This window comes from Mandrillus leucophaeus, unplaced genomic scaffold, assembly GCF_000951045.1.
Source record: "Mandrillus leucophaeus isolate KB7577 unplaced genomic scaffold, Mleu.le_1.0 Scaffold395, whole genome shotgun sequence".
Taxonomy (NCBI): domain Eukaryota; kingdom Metazoa; phylum Chordata; class Mammalia; order Primates; family Cercopithecidae; genus Mandrillus; species Mandrillus leucophaeus.
Window position 1 is genome coordinate 739,817 of NW_012104198.1, and position 24,502 is coordinate 764,318.

General features: G+C 41.7%; 1 protein-coding gene across 1 annotated transcript in view; it reads left to right on the top strand.

Moving 5' to 3' along the window:
• The window catches only part of SHROOM4 (shroom family member 4), a 225,904-nt gene that overhangs the window by 157,244 nt on the left and 44,158 nt on the right, over positions 1 to 24,502 (top strand). Inside the window, exon 3 of the mRNA XM_011991341.1 lies at positions 22,827 to 22,961. Within this exon, the coding sequence (XP_011846731.1) occupies positions 22,827 to 22,961 (135 nt within the window). The remainder of the gene's footprint in view (positions 1 to 22,826; positions 22,962 to 24,502) is intronic.

The window sequence follows — 24,502 nt, forward strand, 5'->3', positions numbered from 1 at the left end:
TCTCAAAAAAAAAAAAAAAACAACCAAAAAAAAAAAAAAAAAAAAAAACCTGGAAGCCATAAAAGAGAAAACTGTTAAATCTGACAGCACAAAAGTTAAAATTTAAAGCACCAGAAAAATACAAAAATAAAATCCAAAGAAAAAAACTGGGGAAAAGATTTTGCATCTGATATGGCAAGAGGCTGGCTCCCTTAATATACAATATATAAAGAGCTCTTGAGAATAACGGGAAAATGCCAACAAACCACTCGAAAAGGAAAAAAGAACCTGAACAGGCAGTTCAGACAAAAAGAAAGTGGGCTTTTAACAACAAATGAAAAGATACTATGTTGGCACAGTGTCTCATGCCTGTAATCCCAACATTTGGGGGTAGCCAAGGCAGGAGGATTGCTTGTGGCCAGGAGTTCAAGACAAGCCTGAGAAACATAGTGAGACCCTGTCTTGACAAAAAGACTAAAAGTTAGCCAGGCATGGTGGTGCACGCCCTATAGTCCCAGCTACTCAGAGAAGGCTGAGGCGAGAGCATCACTTGAGCCAGAGTTTAAGGTTGCAGTGAGCCATGATCACACCCTTGCATTCCAGCCTGGGCAACAGTGCAAGACCCTAACTCAGGGAAAGAGAGGGAGAGATGGAAAGAGGGAGAGGAGAGAGAGAGAAAGAGAGAGAGACGCTCAACACTTACAATTAAAGCAGTATAGATTAATTTACGCAATGAGACATAACTTTCACCTATCAGAATGGGAAAAATCAGAGCGTTTAATATACATTTTTTTGGGGGGGGCAAGCATGTGGAGAAATACGTGTGCTCTTATACCGTGCTACTCAAAGTGTGGTCCTTGGATCAGCAGCATCTGCATCAACTGAGAACTTTTTAGAAATTCAGCTCCATCTCAGATCTACTAAATCAGAATCTGCCTTTTAATCAGATCCCCAGGTGACTTGTAGGCGTATGAAAGTTTGTAAAGCACTGCTCTAATACATTGTTGGAAGTGTAAATTAGCATAACCTCTTTGGATCTTAGTATATTTTATCACAATTAAACATTTATGTACTTTTTGACCTATAGTTCCATTTGTAGGACTTTCTATAAAATATATAATCATGTATGTGTGTGAAGACATGTAAAAAGGTATTAATCACAACATTATTTGTATTAGCAAAAACAGCTTCATGTTCATTACTTGAGTAAAGGCTAAATAAACTATAAAAATAATCACTTGGTAAAATACTATTCAGTTATTTAAAATTTATTTAAGAAAAGTGTATGTGGATACGGAATTATCTCCAATATATGTTGTTAAGCACCAACGGCAAAGTTCCAAGCAGTATATTAATTTGCCTTTTCTGTGTCCCATTATTATAATTCCCATTTTAGAGATAATGTAAGTGAGGTAGAGAGGTTAAATAACTAGCCCAAGGACATACAGCTGGAAATGGTAGACTCAAATCCAGACAGTCTTATTCTAGAGCTTATGTTCTTCACACTCTGTCATATTGCTGCTCAGGGATAAACAAACTGTTGAAAGTGGTTTCCCTTGGAGTATGGGGCACTCCTTTTTCATTGTATATGCCTTTGTACTATTTGAATGGTTTGCCTTCTGCAAGTATTGCTTTAAATAATTTAAAAATACTTAAAAATCTGCAGTTTTTCTAAAACTGAACTAATTCTCCTCCCTACTCTTCTGCTGATGCTAGTGACAGGCTGAATCACAAACTAGAGTGAAAAATCTGATAGACACTCTATACTGCCTCTTATTTATCCCTCACATCTGTCTCAGCTACCAAGACTAACTGATTTTACCTCTAGACCAGACATTTCTCAAACTTGCCCCTCTACTCTATCCCTGAATTATACATCACTTGGAGTATAGTGCTCATTTCCTATCTGATCCACATGCATCTTTTCTCCCTACAAAATGCCAATGGACACAACTTCCCAAAATGTGAATCTGATTTTACCATTCTCCATGTTCTGGCCCAGTTTGCCTCTCTGGCCTTACTGTTCACCACTTCTCCTCCTCATATATCCTACCCTCAAGACACCATTGTTCCCCTTTCATTTCCATGATTTTAATATGCTATCAATATTCCTTCTCTAGAAGTACCTTTCATCTGGGTCAATTTATACCCTTCCTTGACAACCAGATCTCAATTTGGATTTCCCCCTGGATGCAGACTATTAGTAGACATTATGTATTATGTCAGAATACCTAAAGTTTCATGGTCCTTCAGTGTTCCACAGGAAATGTCCCCAGCGTCAAAGCACTCCTGCCTGAATGCTGTGCATTCACATTCCTTATAGACTCCTCTGCTCCCCAACATGGATGCAGTATCCTGCAGACTGCTCCTCCAGATCTCCCCCATGACTAATTCATGGTTTTTCTTTGTCCTAAGTTCTCTCCTAGCCCTCAGCACTCTTCCTGGTCACAAAGGATTTCTGGGAGGCTTTCCCTTTTATTATCAATTTCTGGTTCATCATGTTCCCTTCCTATCCCTCTACCTGTACCTGTAGAGGAGGGAGGTTAGAATAGTGGTTAAGAACAAGGAAGGTCTAGGCTACCATGCTAATGAATTTGGACTTTTCCCATAAGTACTAGGAATCCAGTGAAGAATTTTAAGCATGAGAGTGGCAAGACCGGATTTGCGATTTGAAAAGATGTATTCATTTGCATTTTGCAGGGAGAAAAGAGGCAGGTCAACCAGTTAGAAAATGAATGCTATAGTTAAAAGTGATTTAGGGATAGAGTGGAGGGGCAGATTTGAGAATTATCTAGTCTAGGAGGTAGAATCAATAAGTCTTGGTGCCTGATTAGACAGATGTGAGGGGTAAATAAGAGGAGGGAGTCCAGAGTGTCTACCAGATTTATCACCTTAGTAAATGATTCAGGCTGTCACCAGCACCAGCAGAAGAGTGGGAAGGTATCTTAGTTCATTTATGCTACTACAACAAAATACCTCAGAGTGGGTAATTTGTGAAGAACAGAAATTTGTTTCTCACAGTTCTAGAGGCTGGGAAATCAAGACCAAGGCACCAGCAGATTTAATATCCAGTGAGGGCTATTCTCTGCTTCAAAGGTGGTGCCTTGTTGCTGTGTCCTCACATAGAGGGAGAGCAAAGGGGAAAAATGCTGTGTCCTCACATAGTAGAAGAAGTAGAAGGGCAAAAGAGGCAAACTCTTCCTCAAACCCTTTTATAAGGGCGCTAATACTATCCCTGAGGGCAGAGCCCTCAATGCCTAATCCCCTCCCAAGGGCCTTATCTCTTAATACCATCAACTTGTCCCAATATGAATGCTGAAAAGACATATATATTTAAACCATAGCAAAAAAGAATTAGTTTGGTTTGTAAAAGTTAATTTTTAAGTGTTTCTTTTTTTTTTTTTTTCAAAGCAATACTTGCAGAAGGCATATACAATGAAAAATGAGTCCTCTACACTTCAGGAGAACATTGTAAACATACCATAATGCTATATTATTTTCCTTCTGAGGAACATAGATTCACCTACCCCCACCTTCCCAACCCACTCCCCACTGAATTTCCTCATTTCCTTACTGCAAAGATAGTTCAACATACACAAATCAATAAATGTGATATACCACATTAGCAGAAGGATAAAAGTCATATGATCATCTCAATAGATACAAAAAAAGAATTTCACAAAGTGCAACATGCTTTCATGATAAAAAAAAAAACTGTTCAAAAATTAGGTGTAGAAGGAATGTGCCTCAACACAATAAAGCTATATATGAGAAGCCCACAGCTAACATTATATTCCATGGTGGAACGCTGAAAGCTTTTCCTTAAAAATAGGAAAAAGATAAGGGTGCCCATTTTCCCCACTTCTACTCAACATAGTACTGAAAGTCCTACCAGAGCAATTAGGCAAGAAAAAGAAATAAAAGCCATATCAATTGAAAAGGAAGAAGTTAAACTGTCTTTATTTGTAGGTGACATGATCTTATACAGAAAACCCTAGAACTTCACCAAAAGGCTCTTAGAAATAATAAAAGAATTCGGTAAAGTTGCAGGATACAAAATTACCCTGTAAAAATCAATAACATTTCTATACACCAACAATAAACTTAGAAAGAAATTTTAAAAACTATCCCATTTACAATAGCATCAAAATAAATCTAAAATACTTAGGAATAAATGTAATCAATGAGATAAAAATCTGTATACTAAAAACTGTAAAATATTGATGAAATAAATTAAAGAGGACACAATAAATAAGACATAAATAAAAATAAGATATTCCATGCTCATGGGTTAGAAGAATTACTATCATTAAAATGTCCATACTGCCGAAAACAATCTACAGATTGAATGCAATCTCTATCAAAATTCCACCTACATTTTTTCACAGGAATAAAAAATTCTAAAATTTGTAAGGAACCACAAAAGAGCTCAAACAGCTAATGAGATCTTGATAAAAAAAAAAGCTGGAGGCATCATACTACCTGATCCCAAATATACTATAAAACTATAGTAATCAAAGCAGTATGGTACTGGCATAAAAACGGAAATACAGTTCAATGGAACAGAAGAGAGAGCCCAAAAATAAATCCACACATTTACAGCCAACTGATCTTTAACAAAAGTGTCAAGAATGCATAATGAGGAAAGCACAGTCTCTTCAATAAATGGTGTTGTGAAAACTGGATATTCACATGTAGAATGAAATTGGACTCTTATCCTATACCATATATAAAAAGCAATTCAAAATTGATTAAAGACTTAAACATAAGACCTTATACTCTAAAACTACTACAAGAAAACATATGGAAAAGCTTTTTGACATTTGGCTTTGGCAAAGATTTTTTGGCTATGGCCCTAAACGCACAGGCAACAAAAGCAAAAATAGGTTGGATTGCATCAAATTAAAAAGCTTCTGTACAGCCAAGGAAACAATCCACAGAGCAAAGAGACAACAAACCTACAGGATTGGAGTAAATATTTGCAAATCATATTTGATAAGGAATATCCAAAACATATAAGGAAATCAAACAAGTCAATAGTAAGAAAACAAATAACTTGATTGAAAAATGTTCCAAAGATCTGTAGAGACATTGCTCAAAAGAAGATATATAAATGGTCAACAGGTATATTTAAAAAATGTTCAACATCACTAATCATCAGTGAAATGCAAATCAAAACCACAATGACATATCACCTCACATCTGTTAGACTGTCTATTATCAAAAAGACAACTGTTGGTGAGGGTGTGAAGAAAAAGGAACCCTTAGACACTATTGGTAGAAATGTAAATTAGTATAGCCATTATGGAAAACAGTATGAGGGTCTCTCAAAAAGCTAAAAATAGAACTATAATATAATCCAGCACTCCCACTTCTGGGTATATATCTAAAGCAAATGAAATCAGTATGTTAAAGAGATATTTGCACTCCCATGTTTATTACAGTATTATTCACAATAGCCAAGATATGGACTAAATCTAAGTATCTAACAACAAATGACTGAATAAAGAAAATGTTATATATATATGTGTATATATATATATGTGTGTGTGTGTGTGTGTGAGAGAGAGAAATAAATATATATATACACACACATACATATATACAATGAAATACTATTCAGCCATAAAAAAGAAGGAAATCCTGCATTTGTACAACATGTATGTGTATGATACTGGAGGACATTATGCTAAGGAAATAAACCAGGCGTGGAAAGACAAATACCACATGATCCCATATGTGAAATGTAAAAAAGCTGAACTCTGGCCCAGCAATCCCATTACTTGGTATATATACAAAAGAAAATAAATAGTTCTACCAAAAAAGACACCTGCACTTGTTTGTTCATTGCAGCACTATTCACAATAGCAAAGACATGGAATCAACCTAGGTGCCCATCAATGGTGTACTGGATAAATAAAATGTGGTATATATACACCATGGAATACTATGCAGCCATAAAAAAGAACAAAATCATGTCCTTTGCAGCAACATAGATATAGCTGGATGTCATTATCCTAAGCAAATTAATGCAGGAACAGAAAGCCAAATACCACATGTTTAGCTCCCATTTATAAGTAAGAACAATGGGTACTCATGGACATAAAGATGGCAACAATGGACACTGGGGCCTACTAGATAGCGGAGGGAAGGACAGAGGGGGACAAGGACTGGAAAGCTATTGGGTACTGTGGTTAGTACCCAGGTGATGGGATCATTCATACCCCAAACTTCAGAATCACACAATATACCCATGTAACAAACCTGCACATGCACCCCCTGAATCTAACATAGAAGTCGAAATTATATTAAAAATAATAATGATAATAATAAAACGTCAAACTCATAGAAGCAGAGAGTAGAATGGTGGTCACCAGGGATGGAGGGGTGGGGCAGGAAATGAGCTGTTGATCAAAGGATACAAAGCTTCAGTTGAACAAGAGGAGTACATTCTGGAAATCTAATATACAGAATAGTGACTGTAGTTAATAATAATGTATTGTATACTTAAATTGCTAAGAGAGTAGATCTTAAATGTTCTCACCACAAAAAATGATAAGTATGTGAGGCTATGGATATGTAAATTAGCTTTATTTAATCATTTCACAATGTTTACATATATGAAAAAATGTGTATTATAAATATGTACAATTTTGTCAACTAAACCTTAATAAAGGTATAGAAAATGAAGTGAACAGCTTGATGAACTCGAGGTTTGTGACTATAAATACCTCAGAAAGAGAAATTTCCCAAGGGCTTATGTGGAACATTGTGGAACCATACAAAAGCCTTAATGAAAAGAGGCCTTACCAGGGAAGTACATATATGGCAACTGCTCACCAGCACTTATCTCCCCCTGACAAGGGCAGCTGTGATTCAAGAATTGCTGTCTTGGTCCCGGGAGCTTCCTCACCCTAAAGAGGAACATTCCTGTCCCTGGAACCTACATACTTTTTAAGCAGCTGCCCTCTATTATACACATAGCACTGACAGCTAAAGGTAGGTTTCCAGCCTACCTTGGAAAGCAGCACCCCACAAGAACCAAAATAGCAGCAGCCAGTATTTAGAAGAAGTCACTTGAAAATCTGTTTTAAAAAGTATGGTACAGTAATGGTTCTCAAACTTATGAGCATGCATTAGAATCATCTAGAGGATCCACCACGATCAAGTCGGCTTCATCCCTGGGATGCAAGGCTGACTCAGCATACGTAAATCAATAAATGTAATCCATCACATAAACAGAACCAATGACAAAAAACACATGACTATCTCAATAGATGCAGAGAAGGCCTTCGATAAAACGCAACACCCCTTCATGTTAAAAACTCTCAATAAACTAGGTATTGATGAAATGTATCTCAAAATAATAAGAGCTCTTTATGACAGACCCACAGCCAACATCATACTGAATGGACAAAAGCTGGAAACATTTCCTTTGAAAACCGGCACAAGACAAGGATGGCCTCTCTCACCACTCCCATTCGACATAGTATTGGAAGTTCTGGCCAGGGCAATCAGGCAAGAGAAAGAAATAAAGGGTATTCAAATAGAAAGAGAGGAAGTCAAATTGTCTCTGTCTGCTGATTACATGATTGTATATTTAGGAAACCCCATCATCTCAGCCCAAAATCTCCGTAAGCTGATGAGCAACTTCAGCAAAATCTCAGGATACAAAATCAATGTGCAAAAATCACAAGCATTCCTATATACTAATAATAGACAAATAGAGCAAAATCATGAGTGAACTCCCATTCACAATTGCTACAAAGAGAATAAAATACCTAGGAATACAACTTACAAGGGATGCGAAGGACCTCAAGGAGAACTACACCGCTCAAGGAAATAAGAGAGGACACAAGCAGATGGAAAAACATTCCATGCTCATGGATAGGAAGAATCAATATCGTGAAAATGGCCATACAGCCTAAGGCAATTTTTAGATTGATTGCTTTCCCCATCAAGTTACCATTGACTTTCTTCACAGAATTAGAAAAAAGTACTTTAAATTTCATGTGGAACCAAAAAAGAGCCCAGATAGCCAAGACAATCCTAAGCCAAAAGAACAAAGCTGGAGGCATCACACTACCTGACTTCAAACTATACTACAAGGCTACAGTAACCAAAACAGCATGATACTGGTACCAAAACAGATATATAGACCAATGGAATAGAACTAAGGTCTCAGAAGTAATGCCACACATCTACAACCATCAGATCTTTGACAAACCTGACAAAAACAAGCAATGGGGAAAGGATTCCCTATTTAATAAATGGTGTTGGGAAAACTGGCTAGCCATATGCAGAAAACTGAAACTGGACCCCTTCCTTACACCTTATACAAAAATTAAGATGAATTAAAGACTTAAATGTAAGACCTAAAACCATAAAAACCCTAGAAGAAAACCTAGGCAATACCATTCAGGACATAGCCATGGGCAAAGACTTCATGACTAAAACACCAAAAGCAATGGAAACACAAGCCAAAATTGACAAATGGGATCTAATTAAACTAAAGAGCTTCTGCACAGCAAAAGAAACTATCATCATAGTGAACAGGCAACCTACAGAATGGGAGAAAATTTTTGCAATCTATCCATCTGACAAAGGGCTAATATCCAGAACCTACAAAGAAGTCAAACAAATTTACAAGAAAAAAAAAACCCATTAAAAAGTGGGTGAAGGATATGAACAGACACTTCTCAAAAGAAGATATTTATGTGGCCAACAAGCATGAAAAAAAGCTTATCATCACTGGCCGTTAGAGAAATGCAAATCAAAACCACAATGAGATACCATCTCATGCCAGTTAGAATGGCAATCATTAAAAAGTCAGGAAACAACAGATGCTGGAAAGGATTTGGAGAAATAGGAACACTTTTACGCTGTTGTTGGGAATGTAGATTAGTTCAACCGTTGTGGAAGACAGTGTGGCGATTCCTCAAGGATCTAGAACTAGAAATATCATTTGACCTAGCAATCCCATTACTGGGTATATACCCAAAGGATTATAAATCATTCTACTGTAAAGACACATGTACACATATGCTTATCGTAGCACTATTCACAATAGCAAAGACTTGGAACCAACGCAAGTGCCCATCAATGATAGACTGGATAAAGAAAATGTGGCACATTTATACCATGGAATACTATGCAGCCATAAAAACGGATGAGTTCATGTCCTTTTCGGGGACATGGATGAAGCTGGAAACCATCATTCTAGGCAAACTAACACAGGAACAGAAAACCAAACACCACATGTTCTCACTCATAAGTGGGAGTTGAACAATGAGAACACATGGACACAGTGAGGGAAATATCACACACTGGGGCCTGTCAGGGGTGGAGGGCTAGGGGAGGGATAGCATTAGGAGAAATACTTAATGTAGATGATGGGTTGATGGGTGCAACAAACCACCATGACACGTGTATACCTATGTAAAAAACCTGCATGTTCTGCCCATGTATTCCAGAACATAAAGTATAAAAACAAAACAAAACAAAACTCAGATTGCTGGGCCCCACCCCCAGAGTTTCTGATTCAAAAGGTCGAGGATGGGTCCCCAGAATTTTCTTTCCTACAAGTTCTCAGGTGATGCTGATGCTGGTCTATAGTACAACTTAGAGAACCACTATTTGGGGGTTGGGGGGACATAGAAATTTGGAAGCAAAAAACTTGTGTTCAAACCTTATGTGATATATTTCACCTCCCTAAGCCTGAGTTTCTTCTTTTCTGAGTGGAGTTAGTAAGGTTATGATAATGAAATGGAGTGGTGTATATGAAAGTTCTTTATGAACTGTAAATGTTGCATAAAAATATTAGCAGTTAGACGGCTTTACAAATGGTACTTGCTGCCACACCTCCACCACCACCACTAAATTTTCTTGTACTTTTGGTCCCTCTCTAGCCAACTGTGTCCCACCAAGTCTATCAGGCAACTGGAAAAGAACTAAAGCCAGGAAGACCCTGAGTAGTGTATTTGTTTGTTTGTTTGTTTGTTTGTTTGTTTGTTTGTTTGTTTATCCAACACACTGAGCATGGCCTTGATACTGACCTTGACTTGACTTCTCTTTTCCTTTGCCTGGCCTCCTCTCCAACTTGCTCCTGGTTCTCCCAGCCCTGGTCTACTCTCACAGCAAAGAATAGCTCCCAGTGCTAATATTAAGGGTAAAAAGCTGTCAGATGGAATTTTTATAAAGTAGTAAGACAAAAGAATCCACTGCCAAGCAGCAAAATTATGTGGAAAAAAAGCATTTTGCTAGGTTGGTGGACTCTAGGCTGATTTCTCTGAGGGAAAAATCTGTATCTTTGAAATAGTTAAGTGGAATCACAAGTATAATTGCAGATTCCTAATTTAAGAATATGTCAGACAGCTATATCAGACAGTTGCCTGGATAAATGATATGTCCATGTAGAATGGTGACATTTTTCTTTAGAAACCTCTTTTTATGGCCGGTTGCGGTGGCTCACGCCTATAATCCCAGCACTTTGGGAGATCAAGGTGGGCGTATCATAAGGTCAGGAGATGGAGATCATCCTGGCCAACATGGTGAAACCCTGTGTCTACTAAAATACAAAAAAAAAAAAAAAAATTAGCCCGGTGTGGTGGTGCGTGCCTCTAGTCCCGGCTACTTGGGAGGCTGAGGCAGGGGAATCTCTTGAACCCGGGAACCAGGGGTTGCAGTGAGCCAAGATCACACCACTGCACTTTAGTCTGGCAACAGAGCAAGACTCTGTCTCAAAAAAAGAAACCTCTTTTTATTTAAAAGGTAATACACGTGTAGTGTGTAAAATCTAGACATGATTTAAAAGTATGAAAAATAAAAATAACCCTTAATTCCACCACACAAAGGTAAATACCCACTGGTACAATATTAGTACATTTATATCCAGCCTTTCAATATGTGCATGTCTGTGTAAGAATATGGATATATATGCATATACATTTCTTGAATTGGACTTGTAATATGTTCAGGTTTGTATATAATTTTTAAATTTACCATTATATTGTGAGCCTTTTTCAGGATCATTAAGTAGTCTTCAAAAACGTGGTTTTTAATGACAAACTATTATTCCTCCATGTAAATACACAATATGTTCTAACTCCTGCTAAATGTGGGACAGCTAGGATATTTCAAATTTTACCATTATGAATAACCCTGCAGTGGAAGACACTTCAAGTACGTAAATCAGTGTGTACATCTTTAATGGCTTTCTTAGAATAAAATCCTAGGAGTGGAAAAACTGGATCAAAGGATATGAAATTTCTTAAATATAATTCACATACCATAAAATTTACTACTTCAAGTGTGTAATTCAGTGGGTTTTAGTATATTCACAAGGTTGTGAAACCATTACCACTAATTGCAGTAAAAATATGGAGCATTTCACAAATTTGCACATTATCCTTGTGCAGGAACCACGCTAATCTCTGTATCATTGCAATTTTAGTATATGTCAGCCAAAGCAAGCACAGTAGGAACATTTTAAGTCTCCTGATAACATATGCCAAAATTCCCTTTAGCAAGTGTGTACCTATTTCCATTCCCACCCAACAATGTATATCTATTTCCCCACAACTTTGTCAGCACTTATCTTTAAAAAGTATTGCCAATATCATTGAAAATGGCATTTCATTGTTTTGTCTCTATTACCAGCCCTTCTTCCTCTTCTCCCTGAACTGTAGACCTGCAGAGATCTATCATCCCCTGTCTCCTTTGCATACGTTAGCCATGGGCAGTCACATCCACTGCAACAGCCTTTCTGGATAGTGACCACATGTCCATACCGTGCCCTAACCTCTTTCTAGTACTGCAGTCCACACAGTAAGCTGCTCGCTGGGCACACCTACCTACAGAATTTGCTAGCATAACAAACTAATATCTGAAATCAAACTCATGTTTCCTGAAGCTTGTTCTTGCCTGTGACTTTGCTATTTAGATTAGTGATATCAGCCTTCTACGTGCTTCACAGCCATCTGTTCTCTCTGCTTATGTAATCAGTAGTCCAACCCTATTGATTCTCTGTCACATTCTTCCTTTCTGCTCCATCCCCACTGCCATTGCTCTGATTTTACCTTTTATTGTGTTTATTCCGTTAGCCTACTCACTTCTCTATGCTTCCAGTATCTATCCACATAATTTATCCTACACAAGGTTACCATAATAACTTTCCTATAATACCGCTTGTACCATATTGCTCTCCTACTCTGGAACTTCCAAGGGCTCTCTCTTGCCTATTGGATTATGTGAAGTAAAGGCTCTAACTTGACTCTTAAGGTCCACCATGCTCTTGTATCATTCTAATTTCACTTCCTCTGTGCCCTATAAAAACTGTGTTTTCTTCTTTCATGGTATTCCTGTGCTTCCCACTTCTGTTCATGCAAATCTGGCATGGCCTCTCTCCCAGTCATCTTCAGTGGTGATCGTATTGACTCTTCCAAAATCAGCTCAGAGGTTCTGTGATGCTGTTCTTGATTCAAGCAGCAGTGCTCTCTCCTTCTTTTGACTCTCATTTTGTTAGCATTTCCTTTCTGATACTTCTGACATTCCATCCTTCTTAATGGTCTTCTAGGTATTTTTTGTCCATCCTCTACCACACTAAATTCCTTGAGCACAGGGATTATTTCTTTTTCATTTTGGCATGTTGCCTAGTACCTCTCCAAACACCTTAAATGTAGATAGAGGAGCTCTGTAAATGCTTGGACAAAACAATAGTGAAGACTGCCAATTTTCTTTTGAGAGCCACTAATGACTCAGTTTCGGGAAGGAATACTGTGCTAAGAAGGTACAGATGCCAGGTGACTCGAGCGTCATAGCTCATTCTTTTTTCTTCATTCTCCATATTTAGTCCATCAACAAATACTGTCAGCCCTACCTCTCCAAAATACCTCTAATCAAATCTCTTGTTCTTGTCCAGACTGCTACTTTCCTTGAACAAACTACCGTTATCTCTTACCTATAATAGTCCCTTTAAATGGTTCTCTCTTCTACTCTTGACCCACCCCGCTAAATCCATCAGCCAAGTCAAACCTTTAAAAAACTTACGTCATGTTAGTCTTCTGCTTAACTACCTCTTACAATTTCCCATTTCACTGAGAATAAAATTCAAACTGTTTCAGCCTTTGGAAACTCCATGATCTGGCCTATGCACCTCCCCAATATCATCTCCCACTACAGTCCACCTTGCTCACTGTGCTCTAGCTCTGCTGGGTGTTGGCTCCTCCTGGTTGTCAAGTTGTATCAAAGCAGAGTGACTGGGTGTTCTTGTTTCTATTGGGGTCCTAACTGTTTTTGGCTATTGTCCTAGAGCTCCGTGTCTTTAGTAGTAGAGATGAGTTGGGGAGTGGCCAGAAGTAGTTCTGAGGCCTTTGAGACTTGACTCTGGGGAAAACCTTTATGGATTCCATCAGACCTCTGAAAAGTGGTAGGTCGAACAGTGAGTTTGGACTGAAAGAGATAATGGGCTTCAAGGAGGAAGAAAGAAAAACTGCTATTATTCCTGCAGCCTCTTTCCCAAGGGATGCTATAAATGTTACTGATAGAAACCAGAGCTGGAGGACAAACATCCTCCACCTTCTTTATCGCTTTGGGTGTTGGTTTAGGAAACTGGGTATCATGGCAAAAACTTTAAGGCTATCCGTTGAGTCAGATGGTGCACTGTGAACTTGATGCCATTTTCCCTATGTGCTCCTCTGAAGTCTCCCTTAGCCCTCTGGTGTTGCACCCTTAACTTTTGTACATAGAAGGGAGAGGGAAAAAACCTCTTTTCATTATTCAGATTCTGGACTTGCTTCCCTTGCTTCTAGAAGCTTCGAAATATTCACTATCCACCTCTTTGCCTTTAGGATCATTGACAAGATTAACCAGCGTTTTCCCTCTTCCATCAGTTAAACAAGTCTATGATTGGTATGTTTTATCACACTATATATATAAAAACTAGAAATTTCTCTCCAGCCCTTTCTGAAAGAAAATCCTGAGTACTGCATTTCTAAAGTACTAAGCATTTCCTACCCGCTGCCATGTGCAGAGCTTTCCCGAGTCATCTGTATGGTTACTTCCTGCCAACCTTCTTTGGAAAAAGAGGTGTTCCCCTGTGTCTTAAAGATTTCAATGTGAAAATGGAGAAATGGAAGCAGAGGGTCAAATGTAATGCCCTAGCCAGATGAAGTTATCACTCCCTATGCAGAAAGACAAAGAGCACCCCTGACACACACCACAGCATTTGGGAGGAGTCTTTATTTCCACTCGAACATTCCCTTCTTTTCTTATTCCCTACCCTGGGTTTCTTTTTAGCCAGGGATGGATTCTGAGGTGGAGGGTATGGAGGGGGACCCAGCAGATTTACATGGAAGAACTTGAACTGGCTATTCAAAGGAGTAGGGGAGAGGAGGGGAGGCGGGGAGGCAGAGCTGGGTACCAAAAGCCCCTTCTCCAGAAAGTATTCATCTCTCAGATGACCCAGATTATAGCTTTCCCAGACTGATGAGAAAGCCATTGTCCTGAAAGTTCTCTTTCAAATTACACACACACACACACACACACACACACACACACACACACACACACACACACACTTCCCCCCTTGGTTGGGTCTATAATAAGGAAGGGTTTCCTGATTACCAGGCTGTAAGGACCCCAGCCAACAGTGGGTGGGGGTGGGCCTTCAGAGCTCTGTGTCCCTCCATGGTGACCAGGCAGCTTTTCCCCTCTTCTGTCAGATAAACAAGCCATGCATTGTTCTGTCCCCCGGCTTGTCTGTGGGCTTCCCTTCCTGCTCAGCTTGCCAGAATGAGCTTGGGCTTCTTCGTGTGGGGCAGGTGGAATGTGCTGTTTGGAGGGAGGCTGGAAGAGCCACAGAAAATAGACAGAGCTAATCAAGGACGTTATTTTGTGCTTCTATTTATACAAATACTTTAAAAAGAGGAAAGTACCCACACTCTGTTATGGTCCAGGCCTCAGGTTGAGCACAACCACAAGCAACAGGGGTCACATTTTCCTTTTTCCCCTAACGTTAGAGCAGAGCCATGGTTCTCTTTCTGCTCATCGTCTCCCAAGTATCTCTTCAGGGGTCTGCTGGGAGCCAGGCTCAAAGACAGATGGTGCTATCGGAAGATATGGGATGACAGCTGACTAGGGCAGCTGGAGACTGACTCCTTTCAGAATTGGTCCACCTCCACCCCTCACCGCTCACAAGAGCCTTTATAAGGCCTCTCCTGGGAGCCAGCTTCTGGCTTTTCTGCTGCATGTGCCCACCTTCCTGTGCCCCCATGCCAAGTTCACATCTCCTGAGTACTTGGAAAAGAAGCAGTCATCTTTACCATCCCCTGAGCATAGGAGGTCATACTCGATCATGTTATCTGGAACTCAGCTCTGCTAAATGGGAGAGTATGCCCTTTTCCCTCCACCATATCTCCCAAGCTCTTCCCCAAATCCCAAACTGCCTGAACCTCTCAAGTTTCTCTCTCATCTTCCCTCAACGAAGGACTTCTTGAGTATACACTGTCTGTGCCCACCTGCCTACTCCTCATCTGATGACATCCCAACTCTCATCTTCACACCCTTTCTCCCTACCTCAGCCAGCCCCAGGAACATGCTTGCACCTCTAGTCACAATTTCTTCAGCCTCACCTGGCCACTGGCAGGGTCACACTGATAACAAACCAGTTGCTCTTTATTTTGTTAGGAAGTGGGGATTGGCAAGCTTCTTCAGGCAAGCGTTTGCATGGGCTGGGTCGCTGAGCAAAAGGAGAAAGACATTTGGTGACCAGAAGAGCAAGGGAGGCTGGACACCCAGGCCTGAGGAATGAAATGAGAAGAGATTTTAACCTGACGCATTTTTTGGACCAGATTATGCCCTGGTATATTGCCACTGAAAATGTGGTTATCACACCAGGAGTATCAGTATCACTCTGGAGCTTATTAGAAAGTCAGAACCTGGGCCTCGCTGAATCAAAATCTGCATTTTAACAAGATCCCCAGGTGATGAGTATGCCCACTACAATTTGAGACGTGCTGTTCCAGAGCATACTGGGTTTGGCGTTTGAGCCTTCTTAGACTAGTCCTTTCTCTTTTATCTTCATTTGGATCGAAGAAATCAGTTTTCTTATTGCTACTGGTACCTTGCTCATTATTGTTTTGCATACGGGTAATATTAAAAACAGCATTTACTGAGTGCCTGTCACATGCCAGTCATGTTTTATAGATGAGGAAACCAAGGTTCTGTGACATGCCCAAGGCCAAACAACTAGTGAGTGGTAGAGCTGAGACTGTAAGCCAGATCCATATGCTCCTCAAAGCTCCCAAACTTTCCCCTTTGTAATGAGGCCATTACAGTTGATAAAACTGTACAACTGTAAAGTTGTACATTACAACTGTAATGAAGCCATTATAGTTGATAAAAGTCAACCCAGACTCTCCTGTGAGATACAGAGGGAAGAAAGGGGAAGGGGCCTCCAGGCATGATTTCCCCAGAGAGGAAAGGCCCTAGCATACTTCATGTCCTAAGGGAGTTTGCATAGCCCTCTCAGGAGTCAGAAATTACTGGAATTGAGGCCAGAGGCCAAGGGAAACTGGAGTAGGGAATTAGGAGTGTTAATGAAAGAAAAACCCTGACTCTAATTCCCCAAGATAAATTAAATCCTGGTGTCGGAGCCTGGGCTTAGGGGGTGCAACAAATCCACATAGGGCTGCTCTGGATTCTGGCTACTACGCTAATCACTTAGGGCATCATTTGGAGCCTCAGTCTGGGGCCTAGGACTACTACATCATAGCATGCTAGAGCGGGAAGGGTCATTTGTGACGACTGAATTCAATGTTTTATTTTGCAGGGAGGAAACAGAAGCCCAGAGAGTGGGAGTAAGTCGCCAGAGGTCAGAGTAAATTCATGGCAGATCCAGGGATACTAACCCCAAACACCACATTTCCAGCATTGGCACCTTTTCTAGAGTTGAAGTCTCTGGTGTGAAATTGGGTTTTCTTTGGATCTGCTCAAGTCCCCATAGGAAGTGCAGACCCCTGTAAATACATCCCAAAATGTTTGTGAGCCTTCGTATCTTACCAGGACCTTCACCTTGGAAAATCTCTCAGTCACTTGCCCCCAGCTATATAAAATCAGCTGGAGTGCTACTCCTCTGGACCTGGAGGCTGCTGGTCCTGGCTTATCTGTACTTTTCTGGGGCCCAGAGGACCTGCAGAGATGGCTGGGTGGGGTCAACTCAGTCCAGGAAGCACAGGAATTCTTTTAAGAGTATGTGTCTGGGGTATTTTTCTCTCTCACTTACGTGTATTTTTAAAAATTCTTTTTAGACACCCGCTTTATCTTTCCCAAACATCATTTCCTTGCTCCTTTCCTGAGTTCTAGCAGTGGCTGGGGGCCCAGCTTCCTTATTGGCCTCTGAGCTGCCAAGGGGGTGGGCCAGGGCACAGAGGAGGTTGGAGTAGGGAGCAGGGGGGCTGTTTATGCTGCTGGAAGTGCCTTTCGTCCTTCCCTTTGCCACCAGGGTGGCTGGTTCCTAGAGCAGTGTCTTCACTCCTATCCAGCTCTTGACACTGGCTTTCATTCCCTAAGGCTGTGGCCATATCTAGGTCCACCCAGGCTGATGGTCATACCTTGCCTTCAGTACTACTCCTTCCTGTTCTTAGAACTGGAATCTGACTGTGCCTGAGCCCCTTGGATCACACTCAGCATCTTGGGCTGATGGTCCCTTGCCCCAGAAGGTCTTAACTGGAGGGCAGATGGGTCCCAGCTAAGGGAGGACGCTGGCTGGAGGGTTTGTCAACGAGAGTCTGAGCTAGCCGGATACCCCGCTCTCTCCCAAGCCATCTCTCCACCCTGGGCAACTTCCATGGTAGGTACAGCCAGTAGCCATGGCTGCTGCCACTCTTCCCCCCTCTTGCTTTCTTCCTTCAATATTTCTTTCTTTTTCTTCCTAAGAAAAGCATTTTGGAGTAATGAAGGATGGGATGAGGTGTGTGCTTATTGATAGTGCCTGAGCCAGCCTTAGGAGAAAGGGCAAGCACTGGGGTCATTGCCTTCACATCTTGGCCTAGAGCTGCATGGTTGGTCATAGGCATTTTCTTACTTTTCTGTTTGTTTCTCCTCCTCTCCCTCTCCACTGCCTATGGAAGGAATGGTTTCAGCTCTAGGACTAATGAGACCTCCCTTTTCTGAGTGCTTCTTGAGGGAATTGCTATGGGAAACCTCAGGAATACAGGCTTTTTCAGACAGACTCTTCCTTGGAGAGGAGGGGTCGTGTGGTCTCCTAGGAAGAAACTGGAGGATCTGAGTTTCATTCCCAATTCTGCTGGTTATTAGCTATGTGCTCTTGGCAAATCACTTAAGCTTTATGCGTCTCTTGTTCTCCATTTGTAAAGTGGGGATAATAATAACTTTTACCCGCTGGACATGGTGGCTCATGCCTGTAATCCCAGCACTTTGGGAGGCTCAGGCAGGAAGATTGCTTGAGGCCAGGAGTTCAAGACCAGCCTGGCCAACATGGTGAAAACCCCATCTCTACAAAAAAATACAAAAAAAATTAGCCAGACACAGCAGCATGTACCTGTAGCCTGTGGTCCTAGCTACTCAGGAGGCTGAGACAGAAGGATAACTTATGCCCAGGAGTTTGAGGTTGCAGTGAGCTATGATTGTGCCATTGCACTCCACCCTGGGCAACAGAGCCAGAGAGGCCCTGTCTTAATAATAATAACAATAATAATAACTGTTTCACATAAGGTTAGAGAGATGATTAAATCAGTTAATGCATGTGAAGTGCTTAGTGCCTGGCACATCTTAAGTGTTCAATAAGTGGTCCTTGCTGTGTGTTTTCTTTAAGTTTATACCGTATGTCAGGCACTATGCTGATTGATTTCACACATGGGACTGCATTTAATCCAAAACATAACTCATGAAAAACAGATGGTGATCTTCCCCATTTTGCAGATAAAAAATCTTCAACTCACAGAAGTGACTTGCCCGTGGCAACACAACTACAATTTGAATGCAAGTGTGCACTGACTTCAAGTCTAGGGCTATTCAGGACTAACAATAGGCCAAATAGTAGAACATATAGACAGTTTATTCTCCTGTCCCAAACTAGGGTTAGAAGGCTGTAGGTCTGGCTCCAGCTCCCTCTGTTTGGATTTTTGTTCTTCTAGCCTTTAGTTTTCTCTGTGCCCCAAAAGCCCCCACTTCCCGCTTCTGTCTACTTTGGGATTATTTCCTACTCCTGGAGAAACCCTAGAAAGAGTAAGGGGTCAACCAGGCATGGCGGCTCATGCCTGTAATCCCAGCACTTTGGGAGGCTGAAGTGGGTGGATCACGTGAGGTCAGGAGTTCGAGACGAACCTGGCCAACCTGGTGAAACCCTGTCTCTACTAAAAACACAAAATTAGCTGGGCACGGTGGCGCATGCCTGTAATCCTAGCTACTCAGGAGGCTGAGGCAGGAGAATTGCTTGAACCAGGGAGGTGGAGAGTGAGCCAAGAATGCCCCATTGCACTCCAGGCTTGGCGACAAGAATGAGACTCGTCAAAAAAAAAAAAAAAAAAAAAAAAAGAGTAACAGTCTTTGTAAGGTATGTTTCACAGTGTGGCAAGTGGATGGTACCCTAGGTGTGGGTACTCTTGAACCATCAAAAAGTACAAGTCTGAGCTAATAACCGTTATTATAGTAGCTGCTATTTACTGACCACTGGCTGTGCATCAGGTTGTGTCCCAGATGCTTTCAGAATACTATCTCTTATCCCCACAGTCACCTAGCCAGATAGGAATTGTTTCCTTTCTCAGATAAGAAAACTAAAGTTCAGATGGGTTAAGCGACTTACAGATACACACATCTAAAGTGACAGAGGGGATTTGAACCTACATCTGTCTCACTCATTTTTCACTCATTGCCTACTGGCTTGGCATGGTTAGTGAGATGAGACTGACACGCATGAAATGATGATGGGCAATATCAGCTATCATATTATTATAGACCCAATGTGAGGGCTAGATTACCCAGAGCAAGCTTCCTGGAGGAGATGGTACTTGAGCAGTACCTTGAAGAACAGGTAGGTTTTAGGTTAACAAAAGGAAAGGGGGCATTCCTGGCAGAGGGAACAGTCATAGTCATAACTATGATTGGTCGAGGCCTTGCCAGGCCTGATTCAAAGCACTTGCATTGTCTCATTTGATCTTTCAACAACCCCATTTGGTACTGTTGTCCCCATTTTACTGCCATGAAAATTAGGGCTCTGAGAAGTGAAGTCACCATCTAAAGCAACAGAGCTAATGAGTGGCAGAGCTGGGATTCAAACAAAGGTGGTCTGGCCCCAGAGCCTGCGTTAGATCGACAGGAATATCAACAGCAAAGGCACAGAATCAGAAAGGGACAGAGCTGGTTGCAGGGTGTGATTGGAGCAGAGACATGAGAGATTGAGCTGATGGGTAAAGGTACCTTATTGAAGACTTTGAAACTCTGATCTAGTTTACGTTTGATGTGGGACAGAGTAAGAAATAGGGAGCCAGTGAAGATTCTTGAATAGGAAAGTACCCCAATTCAGTTGGTGTTTAACGTGATATGACCTAAAAGTGGTGACTGGAGGTAGAACAACGGAGATAGGCTGGCAGACTCCTGCAGTATTTGGGGCATAAAGGGCCTGGACTAGAACAGGAGCTGCTGGTGGTGGGTTCTGGGAGAAGAGCTGTGGTTCTGTCTAATGGCAACAGTGAAAATGGACGTGGGGGGCAGGGGAGGGGGAGAGAGAGAGAGAGAGAGAGAGAGAGAGAGAGCGCAAACCAGGGCCAGAGAAACATCATAACAAAAGACTCAATGGAATTCAGTGTGGGATTGGATGGTTAGGGAGAAGGTGGCACCAAGGCTGACTGCCCGCACTTTAAACTCAGAACTCAAGAATCCTAAATATGGAAAAAGGCTTGAAATAGGAAAGATATCCTGTTTTCCACTATATCATCAGTGCCTAAAAACGCAGGACATAGTAGATACCCATGGTACATAGTACTACTACTGGTAGATGCTTGATAAATAGTTGTTGACCAGATAACTACCTGGTAGGAGCAGCTGGAGAGATTTCCTGGCAGTGTGGCTTTGTGTGTAGGACTCCAGAGCAAGCATAGCCCCCAAGGTCTCCTTGTGCCTTCAGCCTCCCCTCTGGGCACTCTGAAATCAATAGTAGAACAATGTGATTACAAAGCTAGGGGCTTCACCTGGCTTTCCTCCGCTTAAATCTTAGCCACTGTTGCTGACCTGTGGCTCTGCTTCCTGGCCTTTGACAAACAGCTTCCCCTGTCCTTCCTCCTATACTTCCTGGTCTATGTCTGGCCTATTACCACTCAATCCTTGTTTTCCCCAGCAAGGCCATTCTTCCGAGGACTATCCTTTTAGGCCTTAGCCCTCTAGAGCCTTGTACTACTGAGATCTTCTGTGCTTCTGCTGGGGTGAAGGGCATTTCCAGGTAGGATGGAATCTTCCAGCTTGAATGTGATCATGAATGCTCCTGGGAGATGGAGAGCTGCTTTATCTCACGATATAGCAAGCTTGTTGAAGGCAGGGGCCCTTATCCTATTCAACCCTGTACTACCAGTGCCTAGTCTGGACCCTGGCACAGTAAATATGAATAAATCAATGAAAAAATAATTTATCTATTTACTTCTGTATCATCTACTTATTTATCATGTTTCTTGTACTCTGCCATTCATCTCTTTCTCTCTCATCCATTTCTCTCTACTATGTATTTCTCTACAATCTTTCTCAGAGTTTTCTCTTTTTCTGTCATTTATTTTCCCCTCTGTCATCTTTCCCTCTTATCTCTATCATTTGCCTGGCCCTTCCACCATCTCTCTCCATTCTCTCTCTACTCTCCCTCCTTCTGTCATTCTCCCTCCCATCAATCACCTTTTTATCTCCTGGCATTATCCATGCCCCACATGTACTCCACCACAGAACTCTTCCCCACTTGCAAGGGTGGCAACTGCTCATGCAAAGTACGCCAGGGGACAGGGATGGGTCCTGTATGTGGCAGTCAGTGCAAAAGTTGTGGCTGCATTCAGGGCCGTGGCATTAGACCTATTTCTCTTTATATACTCCTGACCTGCTGAGCAGTCAGTCTCCTCTGTCAGCCTAACATGGTGCCATTTGCCACTTTGTTCTATCTTCCCTCACAGGAGTTGGGGCTTCCTGCCACCACTTTGCCCACCAACTCAGGTGTCTCACCTCTGTACCCATCTTATCTTTCACTCTGTCAATACCTATCCCATGCTTTGTTTGAACCAGCTCTGTCTCTCCCATTAATCTGTAAACTCTCGAGGGCAAAGACTGTATTGGATTCATCTCTGTAATCCCAGAGTTACCCATAGAGGACACACAGTAAACATACAACAAATGTTTATTCAATGAATGGCTAAAAATTGGAGAATTGACAACCCAGTTTTGACCTGTTCAAACTTTTCAATCACTTGCCCATTCCTTTCTCAGAGAAAAAATGGGAAGATTGACCAGATTGATTTTCTTTCTCAAAGAGAAGTGAGGATGTGCTCACTGTTCATTGGGCAGCAGCACTCATTTATTCCACAAATATTTATTGAACACCTACTATGTGTCCAGCACTGTGATACATGCTCAGGATACTCTTGTGAACAAAGCAGCCCTATTAAGCTGACATTCCATATCTCTAGAATGAAGAAGATTTGAGAAGAAGGAGCTCAGGAGAGCCACTAAGATTCCCACACCAGTTCCTTGCAAGATGTTCTACTTTACTGAAGGAAAAGAGGGGGTGGGGCGGAAGCTGCCTGGGAAGTGATTTCAGCTCTGGTTCCTTAAGCCCACTTCCTGTCCCTTTCTTGCTGTAGGAGGAACGCCCCTGTCAGTAGGCCGCACTCATGGCATGTGGCCAAGCTGCTGGAGGGATGCCCTGAAGCAGCCACCACCATGCATTTCCCTTCCGAAGCCTTCAGCTTGTCCTGGCATTCTGGCTGCAACACAAGGTGAGTCTAGAGCCCTCCCCTCAAGACAGGCTGGAGGGTAGACAACTTGGACACTCCTCCTCCTCTGCTGTAGTCCCTGTTGGATGTTAGAGCCTCAAGTACTATAACGGAAAAACAAGTGGGAGTCCAGAGTACCTGAGTTCAAGTCCCAGTCTCTTGCTAACTCGCTGTGATTTTGGGCTAGTCCCTTTCCTTCTGGACAATGTTTCCTTGAAATACCTCATTGGGCTTACAAGACACCACACTGTCCTGCTTTTCATCCTAATTCACTAGCTGTTCTTTCTCCGTATCTCTTTTCTTAATTCCTTTCATTCTCCTGTCTCTTAATATAGGAGGACCCCGGGGCTCAGTTCTGGCCTCTTCTCTATCAATGGTGACTCACTGGTGCCCTTATCTGGTCTTTATTACCTCTGTCACATAGCCAAAGTCTTCAAAATAGGGAACTCCCTGAATAACCATTTTTGAAACAGTTGCCCAAGAGGCAGACAACGTTTTCTTTAGGCTGAGAGCCAGCAAAGGTGCTGCCCTTCACTGCCTTTTCCCTTCCACAAGATCTTCCCTCCAAGAAGAGATTTCTGTTGGAGGTTCAGAGAAACTAAGGGTTGAGTTTACCCCAATTTGGTGACTTTATTTGGAAACCAAGGGCTCAGGGCAGAGGCAGTTTTGTTGTGGAAGAATATGCAGAAATACACTTTGACATTCTTGAGCTTGTCTCCTGTTTGAGTGAGGATTTGTTTTTGTTTTTGTTTTTTTCAGCAAGAATAGTGGTGGAGTGGGTAGCAGGTTCCCTTGCCAACAAGAAATTGATGGATTCTTTGCCCAGAGAACAAGTGAGCCGACTGGCTACGGGGCAAGGCAGGGAGCAAGAATGAGCAGAAGCTGACCTGAGGGTCTCATGGGCTGCTGCCACAGTTCAACTCTGGCTTTCTAGACTATGGCCTTTCTGAGAGCAGCCTGCAACCTCTGGGGTTCTAGTCAAAGGGAGTTACTGGCATGACTTGGCTCAGTTTGGCTTTGTGTGTGGGAAATGGTACTTAAAATTGAAGATTGCATCTGATCCTAGCCATTCCCTTGGTCTTCCAGGTTTGGCTTTGCTGTGGGAGTTGGGGGAGGCGTGGGTGGGCAGAGGTCCCTATACTATCAATACTAGTATTAGAGAGGATCCTGATGACAAAAGCTAATAATCAAGAGAGTAGCAGCTGCTATGTATTGAACCCTTGGTAGGTACCTGGGCTGTGGTAAGGACTTTACATTTACTATCTGCTTTCATCTACACATCAACCCTCTGATATAGCTATTACTATTATTCCTATTTAAAAGGCCATATGGCAGTAGTGCTAAGACACTGGACTCAGGCCTGATTCAAATTCCAGCTGTGCTTCTTTAGCAGCGTAGTGTTTGTCAGTTTACTTTACCTCTCTAAGCTTAAGTTTCTTCCATTGTAAAGTGTAGATAATAATCTGTCCCATAAAGATGGGAACAATAGACACTGGGGAATACAAAAGCTGGGAGAAAGGAAGTGGGACAAGGGTCGGAAAAAC